Source organism: Dipteris shenzhenensis, chromosome 3 (genome assembly GCF_047967505.1).
Source record: "Dipteris shenzhenensis isolate YYH24624 ecotype China chromosome 3, Dip_SZ_1.0, whole genome shotgun sequence".
NCBI classification, from domain to species: domain Eukaryota; kingdom Viridiplantae; phylum Streptophyta; class Polypodiopsida; order Gleicheniales; family Dipteridaceae; genus Dipteris; species Dipteris shenzhenensis.
This window is the reverse complement of record NC_141598.1, coordinates 36822506-36841479: the sequence shown is the minus strand read 5'-3', so window position 1 is coordinate 36841479 and position 18974 is coordinate 36822506. Positions and strand designations below refer to the sequence as shown.

General features: G+C 43.7%; 1 protein-coding gene and 1 pseudogene across 8 annotated transcripts in view; one reads left to right on the top strand and one right to left on the bottom strand.

Annotated features, from left to right (window-relative positions):
- The window catches only part of LOC147903729 (uncharacterized), a 37189-nt gene extending 21311 nt beyond the window's left edge, over positions 1 to 15878 (top strand). For 6 of the 8 annotated variants that reach the window (XM_087372771.1, XM_087372774.1, XM_087372770.1 and 3 more), the window contains one exon: positions 15557 to 15875. In XM_087372771.1, the coding sequence (XP_087228897.1) occupies positions 15557 to 15714 (158 nt within the window). In that variant the 3' untranslated portion in view covers positions 15715 to 15875. Of the gene's footprint in view, positions 1 to 15556 lie in introns of all 8 variants that reach the window. The other 2 variants (XM_087372777.1, XM_087372776.1) reach the window with 1 other exon arrangement.
- On the bottom strand, positions 9468 to 10186 carry LOC147903730 (MA3 DOMAIN-CONTAINING TRANSLATION REGULATORY FACTOR 1 pseudogene; annotated as a pseudogene).
- Positions 15879 to 18974: the final 3096 nt, after the last annotated feature.

Below are 18974 nucleotides of genomic sequence, written 5' to 3'. Positions count from 1 at the left end.
ATATAACCACCCCAATGGATAGATAGAGAATTTTTGACTCAAGGGATCCAAAAAGGACAGACTTCAGGAGTTTTCCCAAATTCCTCTTTGATGTGGAGGGATCTTTTCTAAAGGCAGTAAGGTCTATCGAGGCACATTTTTGACTGCAAATGAAAGTCCATTTATTATATTTTATTGAAAACAAAAAAACCTGGAAACCTTGACTCAAATATCCAAAAATCTCTGCTTCTCTTCCAACAGTGAATGAGGTCCATGTAAATCTTAGTTGAATAGTTGATTCATGCAGATAGAGAATCTTAAGCATGAGCATAACTCTTAACATTAGAACTTTTATGAACCTAATAGAGAAAGAACCTTACAAAACAACTCAACAAAGAGCAATCATGAAGATTTCTGTGAATTCCACCTTGTCATGCTCACTTCGACACATAGAGAGCTGAACAACTTGGGAAAACAAAAAAAAGATGCATAATCTTGGAGGGGACAACCTCCTCAGATGTTTGGACCAGGATGAGACTCAACTATTATCCCTAGAACATGAGCATGGACACACATTAGATTCTCCAAGAGGTTTAATATATATGCCTTTGAAGTGATTATTAGTGATCATGTCTTAGCCTCCGCTTTAGAGGTGAAAGGGGAGTGAGATAGGCAGAATGGAAACAAGAGCTGTCATGGAAATCCTTTACTATTCATCACAAGGTTGCCCTGTTTGCATTGTTGTCGTCTGTATTCTGTTATTTTGTTATCACAGAAATTTCAGATCATAAAGATTTTTTTTTTAGCTCTTTTAATGTGGTTGTTGTAAAGTTTTCATGAGTTTAAATGATACTTGCAGAATGGGAAATACTCATTTATGAGCCAGAAAGGGTGATGGTAGAGCTTGAATAAGGCTGGTAGCAACAAAATCGCAGTAGTGCAGGAGGTTTTTGAGAAAAAACACTATTAAAGTGGCACACATTTTTGTGTGTGGAGTGGACTGCTTAGAGATGGCTCCTTTATAAAGATGAAGGGGTGGTATGGAAGTGGAAAGCTGATCTGACTTCTGGGCTATTAGGCTATCAGTTTTCAAGCATTGTGTAGTGTTGAGATTGCAAAAAGGGGCATAGAATTCAAGATAAGTGTTAGAAGTATTTATTTTTTCAGTGCAGGGCAACTTCTAAAGGTTCTACCTTTTAAAATTATTGGGTAGTTAGTTTTGGTAATTAGGGTGAGTCATCGTTTAGAGGTGGTTAGTTATAATCAGGCTTTAGTTGAAGATCTTTGGATATGATGACATTCATGTTGGTGAGATGCGTCCAACTTTGAGGGTAGCACAATGCTAATCTAAGATTTTGACATAACTGGGTTGACCCAACGTAACATGTAAGATACTGTCTATAGACCCAAGGTTTGCACCAAGTCCCTCAATAGCTATGCCTTGGATGTTTGAATACAATGTGCCTGTGTATTGTCGTGTAGATCCCATATGAGGAGAGCCATGGCATCAAGGTATCTTGACTTGGATGAATAGTCACCATAAGCAAATGCCTCCATGGGATTAAATAAATTACAGTCATATTGGCCAGTGCCATTCAGGATGCGCTTGAGATATGTATGAGTGACCTTTGCAAGCGATGTGGGGGCTTCCTTGTACGAGTGCTTTCCCTGCAGCTCCTCCTAAGAAGGCAAAACGCCTCATGCTTCCTACTGAGGCCATTCCTATGCCCGGGTCATACACAGCACTTTATGTGTTTGTCCACATTTGGATATAATGTGGCTAGTATTATGGAGGTTAGTTTATGGCCTTTAGCTCGGGGGTGATCCTGCAAGGATCTACAGTCGGGAGGTGACGTACTAGCCTACACCAGATGTGTCCTGTGTTTGTGTATTGACATTTGGTGGTCTTGTAGGTTAGCTTGGAGATAGAGACGCGGTCCTAAACGCCCAGGTTAGTTGGGACTGACATTTCAGGGGGTGTTTCATTTGGTATCAGAGCAACCTCTATCTGTGATGCACAGTTGTGTTTGCTTGATTGCTTTGTATTTTTGTGTATAATCACAATTTGGAGAGGGTGTTTACCAAGAGAATCTCAATGCATGTTATGTGTCGAATTGCTGCGTATATACTTGTGTTATGGTGGAGGCTGGAAAACCCTTGTTTGATTGGTGGTCGGTCTGGTTTATTTTGTAAGGCGCTTGTAGACTTGCAGAAATAGGTGATAAATCTGTTCCCTTACAAGCACCCTTTTGTTCTTTCACTTGTTTTATAAACATTTCAATTTGTAAGATTGGATTTATCCTAGTCTTATGAAGGCACATATAGATATATCTATGGAAAATTTTAGGGAGAAATCATGGCTATGCGCTGAGGATAGCCCATGAATGATGGGTGACCAGACAGTGTTCGAGAAGCTGGTTATGGTGCTGGTTCTTTTGAGCTGTTGTTTGTCTGTGAGATAGCTTAAAGCATTCCTTTTACCTTTTTAGGCATGCACACATGCCGTTCTTGTGGAACGAAATCCTCTTTGGATGGTTGGTTTCCCTTTATAGTGGCTCGCAGCGTCTTGCTGCCCTGCCACACTGTTTGACGCTCTTGTCTCGCTTTACCTCTTATTTTTGCTCACCCATTCATAACTTGGTGTTGTGCACCAGCTCATTTGCTCCCGAATACCTGCCCTACCTTCATCTCTTATACTGAGGTCTCTTCGCGAGATAAGGGGAGCTGCTTGCTGGATTTCGAAAGAGGTTATGCCAAGCTTTTCTCTGATTCTTTCCTTCTCATCCTCTGAGTTCAAGCCAGGTGTTCTCTTCTTCCTTGTTTTTTCATGGCTCGTCAACACCTATAGATGTTACTCAAATTCTGATGAAATTCAGCAGGCGAAGCTCCTCCTCCACAACCACCATTTGCCCGAGCCTACTATGGCTCAGATGCTTGCCCAAATCACCTACATGAATCAGATGGTGGATTATCTACAGCAATGGCAGCAGCACCTTTAGCAACTTGCGCTGCATGCAGTGCCATAATGGCAGCCACCCTTCTCTCTGGAACCTTTTGTAGGAATATGTGCTGTAGGCCATCTTTTGGTGGTTCTAGTGATGCCCTATAGGCCATGGTATGTGCCTTGTAGGCATAAGTGTAGGCACTTGTAGTGTTAGTGCCTTTTAGGCCACATAGGACACTTAGTCCTATGTGACACCTAGGACACTTAGTCCTAGGTCTAGGTACAAGTACCTTGTATGTTTTTCATCATCTAAGATTTGACGTGATGGCTGTTCTACTACGACTCTTTGCTACCTGCACTCTCTCTCTCTTCTATCCGATCCTACAGTGGTATCAGAGCGGGTATTGCTTTTGTCTTCCAGCTCTCCTCAGCCCCCGAGTCCTCCATTGCTCATTGGGAGTCTGTTGCTCTGCTGGTCGTCACATCTCCAGCCTGTTCGAGGATCTTCAACTGCTGTCTAAGGCTTCCATAGTCATTTTTGTCGCCATAACTTACCTTATTGCTGCTTTCCAGCAGAGGCGACTACTTCTAGGCCCTGCTGCAGTTTTTTCGAGGTCTCCTTCAGCACCCGTGGCCATCAGTCGCCATTTTTTTGTGCTGCAGATCCAGGTGCCCAGCTTCCGCAACCTCATACATATCTCATATCTACCTACGCTACCGTACAGCCTGCACACCAGATGTCCGTACTGTCACGTACGGATATCTGCGTCGCCGTACACTGCGTTCCGTACTGTCACGTACGGATACCTGCATCGCCGTACACCTGCGTTCCGTACACTGCGTCGTACCTGATCCATACATCGGGCAAATTTCGTACCGTACATTGGACAGCCACGTATTGCTCCGTACAACGCACACAACATACCTGTGCTGCCGCACGTCGTACACCCACGTACTTGCATCGTACACCGTACAGCCACCGTACTTGCGTACTGTACATTGGACAGCCACGTATCTGCTCCGTAACGGTTTCACCTGCAGATCAGCCGCCAACAACTTGTGCAATTTGGGGCTTTTGCAGGACATTGGCAAATTTGGGGCTTTCAGTTCTTTTCACCTCCTTTGGTTGCAATTTCTTGCAAAAATATTGGAGTTTTGGGATTTGGTCTGCAATTTCTTGTTTAGATTGCAATACATTGGGTCAGATTGCAGGATATTAAGTTACATTTGCAGGACATTGAGTCAGATTTGCATACATTGGGTCACATTGGCAAAAATTTCAGCAAAATTTGGGGCTTTTTTGCATTTGCCCTCTTTTTGGCCTATTTGCCCTCAATAAATTTGGGGCTTTTGCCAAATTTGCTGTTTTTGCAGTGAACATTGCCTGCCATAGTCACATTTGGGTCGAATTTGCATTTGCCCTTTGATTTGGGTCTGAAATTTGCAGATATTTGCTGTCATTTTTGGGACAGCCAGCTTTTTGCAGTGATAGCCTTGAGGCTTTTGGGTTTTCTGGTCTTTTTCAGGGTATCACATTTGCTATGGCTGGGAACAATCAAGATTTATTTGGAGTTCTTCGTGAAGATGATAAGTTGGATGGCACCAACTATCCGATGTGGTCTTATCTCATGAAACATATTCTTGTTGCAAAGCATTTGTGGAATATTGTTTCTGGGGCTGATCTGAGGCCAGCCAATGCTACAGTGGTTGCCTCTACTGCTGGTCCTTCTGCAGGGGGTACTCCTGATGATGTCTCTTCCTCTAGCACTCCCGCTGCTGCTCTTCCAACTCAAGAACAATCAAGATGGGATGCAAGAGATGCAAATGCACATTCATGCATTGCTTTATCATGCAAGATAATCATTATTCCACACATCCGGTCCTGCAGGACAGCAAAGGATGCTTGGGATAAATTGGCTTCTCTCTATCAGATTTGCAATGAAGCTCGTGTTGCATATATATATATATATATATTTTGCAAAAAGAGACTTCTATTAAGTATTAAAGAAAAACCGTTAGAGCAAGCTCCATATGGGATACATCATGCAATGCACGAAAAGCTCAAGAGCCAAAAAGAAAGGATTGAGGCTGATAGTGCCATCTCAATCCGGTAGAAACCTTAGAGAAAAAGGGAGAACCCCTCCAAACTCGAAGAAATATAGTCCTTCTAGAAGAGGCTGCCCGTGAAGGGCCCTGCATGCTAGCCCATATGGCTATCAAAGTGTGAACCGTGTCAGTCCAAATACCCGTGACTTGTGTTGCATATTTGAGAAGGCAATTAGAGGAAGTCAATATGAATGAAGGTGAGTCAATGGATGCATACTTGACAAAGGTCAAGGACCTCATGGAACAGCTTGCCAACATTGATGAGGTGGTGCCAAATTCACAGCTTGTCAGTACCACATTGAATGGACTGCCAGATACATATCAAGGGTTTGCTACAACCCTTCGATTAGTGACCATGGGTAATCCAGACCACTATTCTTTTGATCAGCTAGTTACTTTGCTTTTGCAGGAAGAGCAAAGTAGAGCTAATAGACAAGCCATTATTCATGATCATGCATTTGCTTCACAGCAGATAGGAAGAGGCAAGGCTTCTAAGCCTATGGGCAAGCCAAAATCTGCACATAGCAGTTGCAATTCCTCCCATGCATCTAAAAATACAGCAGATAAGGCAAAGAAGAAAAGATGCAACTATTGTCGCAAGCCTGGACATGACATTTCAGAATTCAGGAAGCGCATTGCTTCGGAGAAAAATAAAGCAGGATCGACAGTTAATGCCTCACATGCTATTGAATCCCATGAGCCAGCAGATGCTTCACATGCACATGCTCTTTAGGATGATTGGGCATGGGCTGTCCATTGCTCATTTGATCCCTCCAAAGCTGATGCACTCTTTACTGCTAATGATGCTCAGTCCCGGTACTTTGATAGCGGTGCTTCCAAGCATGTCACATCTTGCAGACAATTGTTTCATTCTCTAGCTGATGCACCTCGAGGGGGGACTATTACATGTGCTAATAATGCTTCATATGCTGTAAAAGGAGTTGGAGATGTGCAGCTCACATCCATTTCCAGCCATCCTATCACTCTGACAAATGTTCTTTTTGTGCCTGGGATTGAAGTCAACTTGATTTTAATTTCAGCAAATTGCTACTTCAGGTTTCAGAGTAATTTTTGATGGCTACAGATGTCTAGTTTATGATCTTCGTGATGACAATGCCATAGTTCTCACTGGCACTTTACAAAAAGGGCTTTATCACCTTGATCATCATTCAGCTGCACTTTCTATTGAAGCATTGGCTATTTCAGATTCACAACTTGCTGAAACTCATCTTTGGCATGAGAGAATGGGCCATCTCAATTATAGAGCTCTTGCAAAGCTACATTCACAGCAGATGGCAAATGATGTACCTCAGACTCACACGGTTTCCAAACATGGATTTCCTTTTCAAAAGAATTGTCCAAAACTCTCACAAAGGAAATTGCAGCTAGTACACAGTGATGTCTGTGGCCCAATAAGGACAAATGCCATTGGGGGGTATAAGTATTTCATGACTCTCATTGATGATTTCACAAGATATTGCTGGGTATATCCTTTAAAGGCCAAATCTGAAGTTTTCTTATGCTTTCAGAGATGGCTGAATATGGTTGAGAATGAATCAGGAAGCAAGCTTGTCACCCTCAACACAGATAGGGGGGGTGAGTATATGTCAAAGGAGTTTGATGCATTTCTGTCCTCACGGGGCATTATTCACTCATGCACTACTCCTTACACTCCTCAACAGAATCCTGTTTCTGAAAGGAAAAACAGGTCCACAATGGAGATGGCCAGATGCATGCTTAAGGCCAATAAATTTTTGCTTGATGCAGTAATGTGTGCCAACTATGTGCTGAATAGATCACCTACACGGGCATTGAAGACCATTACACCTTATGAAGCATGGAAAGGCAGGAAGCCTTCACTTTCACACATGAGAGTTTTTGGGTCTCTTGCATATGTTCATGTACCATCTCAGCTGAGACATAAGCTTGATGACAAGGCAATCAAATGCATATTTATTGGTTACAGCTAGGAGAGCAGAGGGTATCGGTTATATCAACCAAATACTGGGAAGATTATTGTCAGTAGAGATGTGATCTTTGCTGAACATTCAGCTTCTCCTCTTGTGGACTGCAAAGCAAAGCCAGATGTTGACATGTTTGATGCCTTTGAATCTTGGTTACCTCTGCCATCATCAGAAGAGGATTTTGACCAGCAACATGAGTCTCCTGCAGACCCTCCACTAAGCAATAATCAGCCACAACCTCATGCTGATTTGCAGGTTTCTCTTCCGGCACAAAATGATCCCACTACTCGTGATGTAGTCATTGAAGAAAGAGCTGTCAATAGACAGCAAAGACAAGTTCCCAGATGGCTTCTTGATACATTGAGGGACAGCAAACAAGATCAGCCTTTTGCTGCCCGGACAAGATCAGGGAATAGACAGCATGGTCACTTTCTTGAGTTTGCACTCCTTGCTACAGCTTGCAATGAAGAGCCTTTGTGCCATAAAGATGCTTTTGACAGCAAAGAGTGGATGGATGCAATGAAAGCTGGGTTACAATCTATTGCCAAAAATGACACATGGGAATTAGTAGATCTCCCACCTGGCAAGCATGCCATTGGAACGTGGTGGGTCTACAAATTAGAAAGGAAATATGATGGCAGCATAGATCGATACAAAGCCCGTCTTGTTGCAAAAGGGTATGCCCAACAACAAGGCATTGACTTTGAGAAGACATTTGCTCCCACATCCAGGATTACTACCATTCGATGTGTTATTGCCATTGCAGCCCATCATCATTGGCAAGTGCACCAACTTGACATCAAGACCGCTTTTCTTCATGGGGATCTGCAGGAAGAAGTCGATGTCACACAACCTCTTGGCTTTGAGGTTGTTAATTCTGAAAATAAGGTATGCCGGCTTAGAAAAGCCCTTTATGGTTTGAAGCAGGCACCCAGGGCATGGTATGCCAAAATTTATGCACACTTAGTATCCCTTGGTTTTCAGAATAGTCCCACAGAACCCACTCTTTCTGTCCGTGGGAGTGGATCTGATTTTTTAGTGCTGATTTTATATGTGGATGATATGCTCATCACGGGCCCAGATACTCAGCAAATTGCAGCTTTCAAGGCTGATTTGCAGCAGATTTTTGACATGTCAGACATGGGACGGCTCCATTATTATTTGGGCATTCAGTTTGCTCATGTTGAGAGGGGTATCATGATGTCTCAGTCCAAGTATATTGGACAGCTCCTTGATCGTTTTCAGTTTGAGGATTGCAAGCAAATCTCTACTCCAGTGGACCCTGGCTTCAAATTCTCAGCTCATGATGGGAGCCCACCATGTGATATCACTCTTTATCAGCAGGCTGTTGGATGCCTTATTTATTTATGTCACACCAGACCTGACTTGTAGTATGCAGTATCACAGCTCAGCAGATTCATGCACATGCCCAGTTCACAGCATTGGCAGGCAGTGAAGAGAGTCTTCAGATATCTCAGAGGCACTCAGGATTTAGCCCTCTTCTATGGTGATCAGGGTTCACTTACCATGCATGCTTACACAGATAGTGACTGGGCAGGATGTTCTGACACCAGAGTGCACATACTGGCAATTGTTTTTTGCTTGGCAATTCATGTATCTCTTGGCTCAGCAAGAAGCAACCAACAGTTGCCACGTCTAGCTGTGAGGCTGAGTACAGGGCAGCTTTCACCGCTACAGTAGAGTGTGTTTGGCTTCGACAGTTACTTACAGGTCTTGGTATTTGCCAGACATCCTCCACTATTGTCTACACTGACAGCCAGAGTGCTTTGGCCATTGCGTGTAACCTAGTGTTTCATGCGCGTACCAAGCATATTGAAGTTCACTATCATTATGTTCGGGAGCGGTTGTCAGGAGGAGACATAGAGTTGTCCTATCTTCCCACAGAGGACAACATAGCAGATATGTTTACAAAGGCACTTCCTCGTCCCAAGTTCAAAGTCTTCCGACAGGCTTTACACTTGGTTCCCTTTGTTACATGATCTGACATCCCTTGTACATTCATAGGTGGCTATATCCTTTTGGATGAACATGTGCCACCAAGACATTTACCGTCATTTCTTATTGTGCCATCATAGGCAAGGTTGATATCCCTCATTAACAGCTTGAGATCTTTAAACAGGCTGCCTGGTCCTTGAATTCTAGAGCTTGGTGTATGAGACCTTCTCGAGAGCTAAATATATGGTCATAAAACTCTTGATGTGTAAGGCCTTCAGCAAAAGAGCTTCTCATAAACCCTCTTTTCTCCCATTATTCTTTGCCAGCATTTTTCATATCGGCACACACTCCTTGTTCTTGCAAAGAGGAGAAGACCAGTGCTTGAGGATGCAAAAATGTCTCTTTGTGAAATTGCATCCCTGAGTTGTTGCGTAAATTTGTCCATAGATCCCTTACTGCCTGCCTTCACCCCTTTAAAAAATGAATTTTCCTTGAAGGCACGTTTCAGTGCAGTATTTTCAACCTTGGAAAGCATATGCTGAAATGTTTCTATTCCAATCTTTTCTAAATTCTTGGAACCAGCTGTTAGTGCAGCACCAAAGTATGCGTTCCCCTGCATGTCCAGCTGTGGCAGAGTTTAAGATTTCATGTCCAAGTGACTCATGCTTGAGTTCTTCATTGATATCCTGAAGGTCTAAAGGAGCCAGATTGTGATCCCTAGCCAAGAACAAGGCAAGCTCACTTGCAGCATCAGGAATGCCCAAAGCAGTATCATCTGCGCTTGTTAGTAGTAGAACAGAAGCTTTTGCAATATCCTCAGCACTAATTATCTTGGCATACAGACAAGATAGTAAAACAGGTGTTATCTCTTTCTCATGATTTTTCCTGTCCATTGCCAAAGTTATCAATCTCTTTACAAAAATAGAATTCAAGTTCGGGGTTGCCAAGTCTTCTAAGCTTCTTATCACTTCTCCAACATATTCAGACACAAAGTACTCTTGAAGGACACTTGTGGCCTTCTGGCTGTAAAAGCTGCATTTAGAAACCCACCTTCTAGTGTCTTTGCCACCAACCACAGCAGCATATCTTTAGCATGGGGTATGTCTAAAGACAAATCATCAATGGCTTCTACGAGACGAGTAAAAGCTTTTGACATTTGACTGGAAGTAATCAAGTTCTCCTCAGCAGTTTCTTTCAGCAAAGACAGAGTCGAACCCTCAGGATTCCTGATTATCATCTGTACTTGTTAGTAGTAGAACAAAAGCTTTAACAATATCCTTAGCACTAATTACGTTGGCATACAGACAAGATAGTAAAACAGATGTTATCTCTTTCTTATGGTTTTCCCTGTCCATTGCCAAAGTTGTCAATCTCTTTACAAAAATAATTCTAAGCTTCTTATCACTTCTCCAACATATTCAGGCAGAAAGTACTCTTGAACGATGCTTGTGGCCTTCTGGCTGTAAAAGCTGCATTTAGAAACCCACCTTCTAGTGTCTTTGCCACCAACCACAGCAGCATATCTTTAGCATGGGGTATCTCTAAAGACAAATCATCAGTGGCTTCTAGGAGATGAGTAAAAGCTTTCGACATTTGACTGGAAGTAATCAAGCTGTCCTCAGCAGTTTTTTTCAGCAAAGACCCCACCTGCGGTTCACTATTTCTGCATGCAGAGGTGGTGACAAATGACTCTTTTTTGGCTGTGTTAGTTACATCACGTCCTACAAAAAGGGCCAATATATCCACTGCGTAGGGAATGTCTATAGCCAGATCATTTGCTGACTGTACGAGTCTTGTAAAAACTTATGCTAATTGATCTGGCTGAATGACATCTGCATGCAGAGCAGACATCAATGCCACTGCCATTTCTTTCTCATGGTCATGTCTATCCAAAATGAGTTTCTTGACAAAGTGGTGATGGTACAGTGGAGAACCAAGACCTTGAAGATCACTGGCATTATTTGTAGTGAAATATTCCTCCACAATTTGCACTACCTTACATTTATATTTCTCTAGTGATTGTGCATTCCATAGCCCCAATGAGCTTGTATGGCTCCTCTTCCTCAAAAACTGTCCTCGAAGTGGTCATGCTTTGGGTGACCTTTTCCAGAGTGACTATGGCTATGGAGTGCAGTGCCAGCTATGTTGGTTGCAGTTGACACAACAAATGAAGTCTTGGCATCCACCTTCCAAGGTTCAGAGCCTCTTACTGAGCCAGTGCACCACGATTGATAATTGATTGTTGTTTCCCAATTGACTGGAGCTGTTGCTTTTCTCTTCTCTTACAGTGGTACTAGCACATCATTTGTCGCACTTGGATGAAGCTTCACATGATTATTTTTGGAAATAGTGCTGCAAGACAATACTGTAGATTCCTTAGATCCACTAATAGACGTGGAGCACGTTAGGTATCACTAGGACAAAGACCATTTGAAACATGCTTTACCCCTGCGGTGCTCTTGACAATTCCAACTTCACTCACACTACGTCCTTTTGTCCCATGAGCCTCACTAGAGAATAGTTTGCTTAACCAAGCATTTCCTCCACTTGACAAAGCATTGCATCATGTTGAACATGCTTACCGGGCTGCCCCCGTAAACCTTGAAAAAGACTTGCATGCTTGGAGACTGATCAAGAACCCTCTGATTGTAATCCATACAAATTTCCAGTCTCTGTAAGAGTGTCGGGTTTGTTCAGACGGCAATGTAGGGTTTGTGTCCCTTGAGCAATCATTGTTGTAATTGACCTGCAACTCTGACAGGTTGGAAAATCGAATATCCAAAGTACAACATTTATCATAAATATTTCACCCCTGCAAAGTGTTTCTAGATTGCTGTGCACTATCTGGGACGCAAATTGTAACAAAGCTAGGAGGCCAGCTGACTTCTGAAATATGACAATCTTCTAGACAAAGCCGTAAGGAGAGAACACTTGACGCAACACATCCATCGTAATGCTATACAATGGATCGTGGATCGTTATTAGGAGTTGATTTGGGCTGTGAATCCTGCTCAAGTTAATTCTGAAGCATCCCAGATGAGTCTGATTTGTGAGTTCTTGGTGTTTAGAAAATTGAATGTGAGTAGATGCAAGGTCTTGCATCTACAGTGAAGTCTGATTTTTGGCACGAAGCAAAACCAATTTAGCCACCTTTCCAAATGGCCCGATGAAGAGGCTTCGAAACAGAGCCCAAATGAGCCCAAATGAGGCTGTGAAACACCTTGAAAGAGGGCTGTAAAAAGCCTTTAAAATGTTTTTTTTTTGGGGGGCGGGGAGATTTCCTAAGTCATCTAAGACAATTAGGACGCCACTTGGTAGTTAATACGATTGAGTAGGTTTTTCCCTATTGAGGGGTTTGTTTCCGCCACTAGGTCGGGTAAGGTGTTCCACTCTACATCCTCCCGTCGATGAGGATTATTAGCTGGAACATACAAGGCCTTATCTTATTTATTCAGGAGCACAAACTGGATTCTAGAGATTGTGCCAAGTCAGGCAAGTTGCTTTCTGGCCATACTTTTTGATCACCTGCCTTGGGCACTAGGAGGGGCACTTCTATTTCAGTTTCGCAGTCGGTTCTCCCCTTAGTTGTTGGAGACGGAGTCATTATTCCCTTTAGGGCTCAGTAGATTATTCTCTTGATTGGAGGGCGTAAGGTTGGTTTCCTTAACCTGTATGCCTCCAACATTAGAGGGGAACGTGTCATTATGTGGAAGGATTTGCTCTACTGGGCCCCCATTGTGGATTCATAGGTGATGGGAGGTGACTTTAACATGGTTGAGTTACCATCAGACAAAAAAGGGGATAGAGAAGGAGGACTTCATTCTTTGGAGAGAGTAGCTTGGGATGCCTTCCTTTTTCACTACTGTGGTAGAGATACTTGGTTGCACGATGCCTTTCTTATTTAGCCACAGTTCCTCCTATTCTCTCGGTCGAACAGAAGGCAACAGATGCCTATTCATGCACGCATTAACAGGTTCTATGTAGATGATTGGGCACTAGATAGAGGTGGATTCTCTCTGGGTCACGTGATACTCTTGTCTGCGGGTCACCATCCTGATCTCTCTGTGCGTGAGCCACTGCCTGTGCTCTCCTCTTGCGCTTGGCACAATGTTTTTGGCCCCTTTGCTCCTCTTCTTTTTCCCTGCCTTAGTTCATCTTCCTTCTGAGGGCTCCACCCAAGGAGTCTGGGACTCCACCTGCTGTCGCTGAAATCGCTGCAGAGCTCGCTTGGGTGGACTCCGAGTCCTGCCCTCTCTCCTGTCACTATGTTGCCCCTGTGTCTCCTATGGTACGGGGAGGGATGCGCCCTGCTCAGTCCTCGTACAATCTCTGGATAGGTGTCTCTTCTGCCTGCACCTCAAACACTGCCTTGGTAGACCGGATACCTCCACACGTTGGCAAAGCGTACCTCCCAAGGTCTTCAGCTGGAAGTGTGTCCGCCCTATGGAAGGGAGGATGGACTTGTATTCCCTTGGAAGCCCCGGGAAGCAGAGCGTCACAGGAAAACGAGGGACATGGTGAGTCGAGTCCACATCCTCCACTGTGAATCCATGGTACCAAGGGATGAGATACACCAAGTGAGGGCCCAGGAGAATAGGACTCTCTCTCATGTCCCTATGCTGCCCCTGTGTCTCCTATGGGGAGGGATGCGCCCTGCTCAGTCCTCTTGTACAATCTCTGGCTAGGTGTCTCTTAAGTAAAAAAAGGATGGAATTGGATTCTTAGAGACCTCTGTGAAATAGCTTGCTTGCCAAGCTGTTCATGCAGGTTCTCTTAATCATGACAAAGTAGGCCTGAAAAGGATGATATTTGCTTGTTGGCGAGTACTATTTGGTAGAAAGCTAGATGGGTTCTCCTTGTAGGTTTAAGGGTTGTCCGTTGGGTATGCACAAGGGCTAAGAAGTGATGGCTATCAGATTCGATGATGCAAGTTGTGATCTAATGGAGGCTCTTGGATCCCGTATCTGCAACATATGATTTCGCTTGGAATGTGGATGATGAATCTAATCTATCTTGTCTGTGCAAGCGTATTCCTTGCTTTGAAATTTGTAACGTGTGTTGAGAATGGTCAATGAGTCAATCAGTGTGCCCTAGCAACTTGAGAGTAGTTGGTCTATCATGGGTCTTTTGCAGCACGAAAACTTCATTGGTCATGACAAAAAGATGAGCCTTGAGGAAGGACTGGTAGCTTTGTCCGTTGATCACGAAGTAGTGGCACATGAAGGCAAAACACACCCTTGACTTGACCTCTTGTGGGTGACAGCAGGGAGACCCCATACTAATCGAAGATGCACATATATTTTCGAGTCTTAGGAGAAGCTGGTGGAGTGATACATGAGGCATCCCACCCAGAAAGGTATGTGATGGCAAATCCGTAATTAGCACGGACACCCCTTGGAGAGGGGCGGAGAAGTTTCTGTGTAGAAGCTCACCCTGTGTTTAAAGGTGAAAGAGATCCATGTCATGTAAATATAGAGTGAGATAGGATAAGAGGCCAACTAGGACTGTCTAAACTATATGGGGCATGAAATGTCCATCAGAAAGCCAAGGGCTTGGGACGGCATGAGCAGGCTGAACCTCTGAAAGAGAGAGAAGCAGGTCCAAAGGAGGGTTTGAGGCTTGAGGGAGAAAGAGGAAGGTGCAGGGGGCTAAAAGGGAAGGGGACGAGGGATGGAGGAGGGACATAGGATAGCGAAGAGGAACAATAGCTCCGAAAGGAAAATTCTAGAGGATGTCATGGTGGCTGTTAGTCCTGAAGGAGTTGGTTGGAATATTCATTGGAGCAAGAGATATTGGTGTCCGTCCCCCTCCCCTGGGCCGGCTAACACACCCGCCTCTTCTCCTTGAAAGGAAGCAAAATATATCTGATGTATAGATTTATGCCATGTTTGCTTGGCAAGGTACCTTTCAACTCTCCCTTTCTTTCAAGGCTAGAAATGTAGGTGGAGGGAAGGGCTGCGGAAGTAACTTGTGGTTTGTCCCAAGTGAGGAGAAAATATCTAGCTTTATAACTGAAGGATAGTCTAAACAAAGAGCTTGGAGAAATTGGAGAGCACTGGTATTGGATGGTTGTCACCCTTTGTAAGGGATTTTCTTGTGTTGTGGATCAGCATCTTGTGCTTGTCCTGTAAGCCTGCTGCATCTTTCTGGTTATTTGATAATTTGTATTTTGCTTCCCATTTGTGCACAGTGGTTTTCAGTTCTAGTTCCTTTTTCTGTGGTGGGGCCTACCTCTAGCTTTGCTTGCAGAGTGGCATTCCAAGTTATTAAAAAGAGGTTCTTGTTGGTCTCTAGTTAATTTTTTGGTGTCTAAGCAAATTCAGGTGAGCTAATGTAAATGCGAGGAATGTTAGAAGTCATTGATCAGTGCGTTATGGTAGTGCAGAAGAGTGACTATGAACCGAGAGGAAGATTCTCCTCTATATCTTTCTGTGATCACACAATTCACTGATTGATTTCTTTTAGAACACCAGATTTTGTGGGATTTTGCAATCTGTTTGCGGGTTTGTTCTCTTTGTGCCGTTCTGTATGTGTAATCACCTTAGACCAGGAATTTACAACTAGTATTTTGTATCTCATATCCAAGTTGGTTGTGACCATGGTGCAGTATGCGAGGAGGTTAGATTTGGTATTCCACGACAGGCCTGGTGGATTGGTGTTCTGGGAGCGGTAGCAATAATGCTATCTGTATTAGCTCCAATGCTGTTGCCACCACATCTGCTTCGGAGAAAAGGCAGAGAGCCATCAAAGAAGCTGTCTTCCTAATTTTTAAAAAGCTACATGATTGGGGTCTCAACTTGTACAAAAATCAATCTGTTCCGAGAGCCCAGGGTCAAATAAGTTTTTGCAATCTGTGCTGTATCTTCAGCACAGTGGTTTTTCATGCATGAACACGGCAAAGATGGGCATATTCATTTTTAATAAATCTAGATTGCAGAACTGATGTTTATCCAAGACATATCTTTCTGAAATCTCCTCTTTGCATGTGGAGAGAGAGAGAGAGAGAGAGAGAGAGAGAGACCAAAAAAGCCAATAAAAACTGTATATCACATCTCCAGGAAACTACTGATGAGCCCGAGGAACAAGAGGGAAATTTCCATGTGTCAGTAGTTCTCGTCATGTCATGTTGTGTGTCATTTGTCGTGTGTCAGGTATGAGTAGCCTAAGCTCTGCATGGGCCTTATTGGGGTCCCATTGATCATGGGCCTGATTGGGGTAGGTGGTGTCTAGCACACCGACTAGGGTCCATTTGTCCTGTGCCAATCATGAGTAGTCACAGCTCTGTGAGGGCCCGCCGACTAGGGGCCATTTGGAGTCCTAGTATTTGTGGAACATGTCCGAGATCTATCACTGACGTCCTCGGGTCCTCTCCAGGGGATGCACTAATGGGCGATGTGAGGTAGCTTGCTGTCGAGATGCCCAATGATGATACCTTAGATGGGATGTGTGCTCGCAAGGCCTACATCTACTTCCTACTGAACTAGTGTGCTTGAAGATCAAGGTCTTGCTCTTGGCGTTTTGGTCACATCTCCTCCCGAGAGAGAGAGAGAGAGCCTTTGAAAGACCGAAGGGTTTTATGGGATTGGAAAAACCCAGATACAATGAGGTGAATGGGTGGAGCCTCTAAGCGCATTTCCACCAAGGCGAATACAAACATAAGAAGAAATATTAGTATGAAGTGTTTGAGCCCATGGAGCGGACAAGAACTGCTACGTGGCATCACTGTGGTGGTCCTTTGCATGCTATCTAAGGACAGGGATGCACCGTCATAAAACCCATGATAGAGCAATGACGTTGATCAATATGTGTTTTCTGTTGTGGTGGCTCTGCGTCGGACAAGTGCCATTGTCACATGGGTCGACTGTGCCCCTGGTCTAGTGAACATGGAGGCAAGATCCCCAAGCCTGATCGACATGCTGGTGGGTTTATCACATGTACTAGCTCCCAAATCATCCTATCACATATAATGACTATCTGATCACTGTAAAAAGTGTCCAATGTGGCAACCCTCGTGAAAGGCCCACCACCATAGCAATGATGGTGTAGAAAGAAAAAATGAAAGCGATGTCAAGGAAAGTCCTTTTGACAAACGTGTGTGTGTGAAGATGACAACTTGCTAGGATGTGGAGTCTTGTATCAGACCTCATGCATAGTAATCAGTAGCTTAAGCAATAAATATGAAATAAAATAGAAATGGAATTTATAAAACAATGTGGGGTTGTCATACCCAGTCCAAAGAGTGAGACTCTTCTTATAGCAAAATTGAATAATATGAAACAACAAGCAATCAAGGGGCACGTACCACTTGTGCCCAAGCAATGGAGAAGGATACTTCTGTTAAGTGGGTAGAGGTATTGCATCAGCCATTGCAGTTCTTATTTCCTTAGAGAAACGAAGACTTCTCAAATTGCTCAGCCTGAAAATTCAGGAGCTGAAGGGGCAATTACATGAGGATGCCGAAGCACATGTGAGAAAGTTTGTCACAGCTTGCAAGGCCAAAGGTGTTTGATGCACAATCAAGTGGAGAGTAGATTGAAAGGTCTAGAAGCAAAAGTATTATAGCTCCACTGAGTGGAATCCATCACACAAACAAGCTCCCAAATCATCCTATCACATATAATGACTATTTGATCACGGTAAAAAAGTGTCCAATGTGTTAACCCTTGTGAAAGGTACCACCACCATAGCAATGATGGTGTAAAAACGAAAAATGAAAATCATGTCAAGGAAAATCCTTTTGACAAACATGTGTGTATGAAGATGATAACTTGCGAGGATGTGAAGTCTTGTATCAGAACTCACACAAAGTAATTAATAGTTTTAAGCACATAAACAATAATAAATGTGAAAGAAAATGGAAATGGATTTTATAAAACAATGTGGGGTTGTCATACCCGGGCCAAAGAGTGTGACTGTTCTGGTAGAAAAATTGAATAATATGAAACAACAAGCAATTGTAGACACTTTGTTTATTTTACAATATATGTTTTCAATAGGTGCAATCATGTGTGAGCACCTATGTGACTTGAGTAGATGTCTGTGCTGTATGGCCTCATGAGTGAAGTTCGCCAAACGCTGCCAAATAAGAGAGAGAGAGAGAGAGAGAGAGAGAGAGAGAGAGAGAGAAGAGATTACATTATGGGCCTATGAGACAGTGCAAATATCAGAGTAGCTCAAACTCATACAAGCTACTGTTGGCTGAGGCAAAGGGCTCAATAAGACCCTTTGCCAAGTACTATACTAAACTAAGCTCAAAGCCATTACTCAATCTCAGAGCCAAAACACACAACCAGGTGCCATGGTGGCTTGCCTGTGAGTTGCGACAATATCTCGTATTTGTCGACAGGTCGTCTTTCGTCGTGGTGGGGGGTCGGTAGCCATGATCTCTATAGTTGATAGGCCATATCGAGAGTGACACCTTTGTTCGGGTGACGATCTCCTCTAAGTAGATCTGTGATGGGCTAGACCGCCATTGTGTGTGCTTTGGTTCTTTGTTACATCGTAATTGGCTCGTGTCATTGGTTGCATCTCTCGTCGTCCTCGTCTCGTCCCATTGACCCATGCTACCCTCATGTCATCTATCTCCTCCTCTACTCCACCATGTCCAGGGGCAGACTCGAATGCATAGGAATCTGTGACGTGTTGTTGAGCTTCTGTCTCTTCTGTATTGTCCCCTCTTATTGTTTGATCTGACGCAATAGAGTCTCTCTATGTCATGGCATCTCCCTTAGATAGAGGCCAACATAGACCTGGTCTTGGAATTGAATCAATCCGAAGAGAGGCCCAAAACCATGTCCCTCCTGAAAGAGACAGTGATATTGTTCGTGGATCTCATAGTAAACTAGGCAAGTACATAGGAAATGCTCCTCTGTCTCTATCTCCCCCAACTTGCATACTCTACAAATCCCTTGCTCTCTAGGTGTACTTGTGGCTCTCTCCGCCTCGATCCTCAGCTGGTGGGATGAGACCCCCATCTATCCTGAGGGCATGTGAGACTCGTCTGTCATCTAGATATTGGGGTCTGA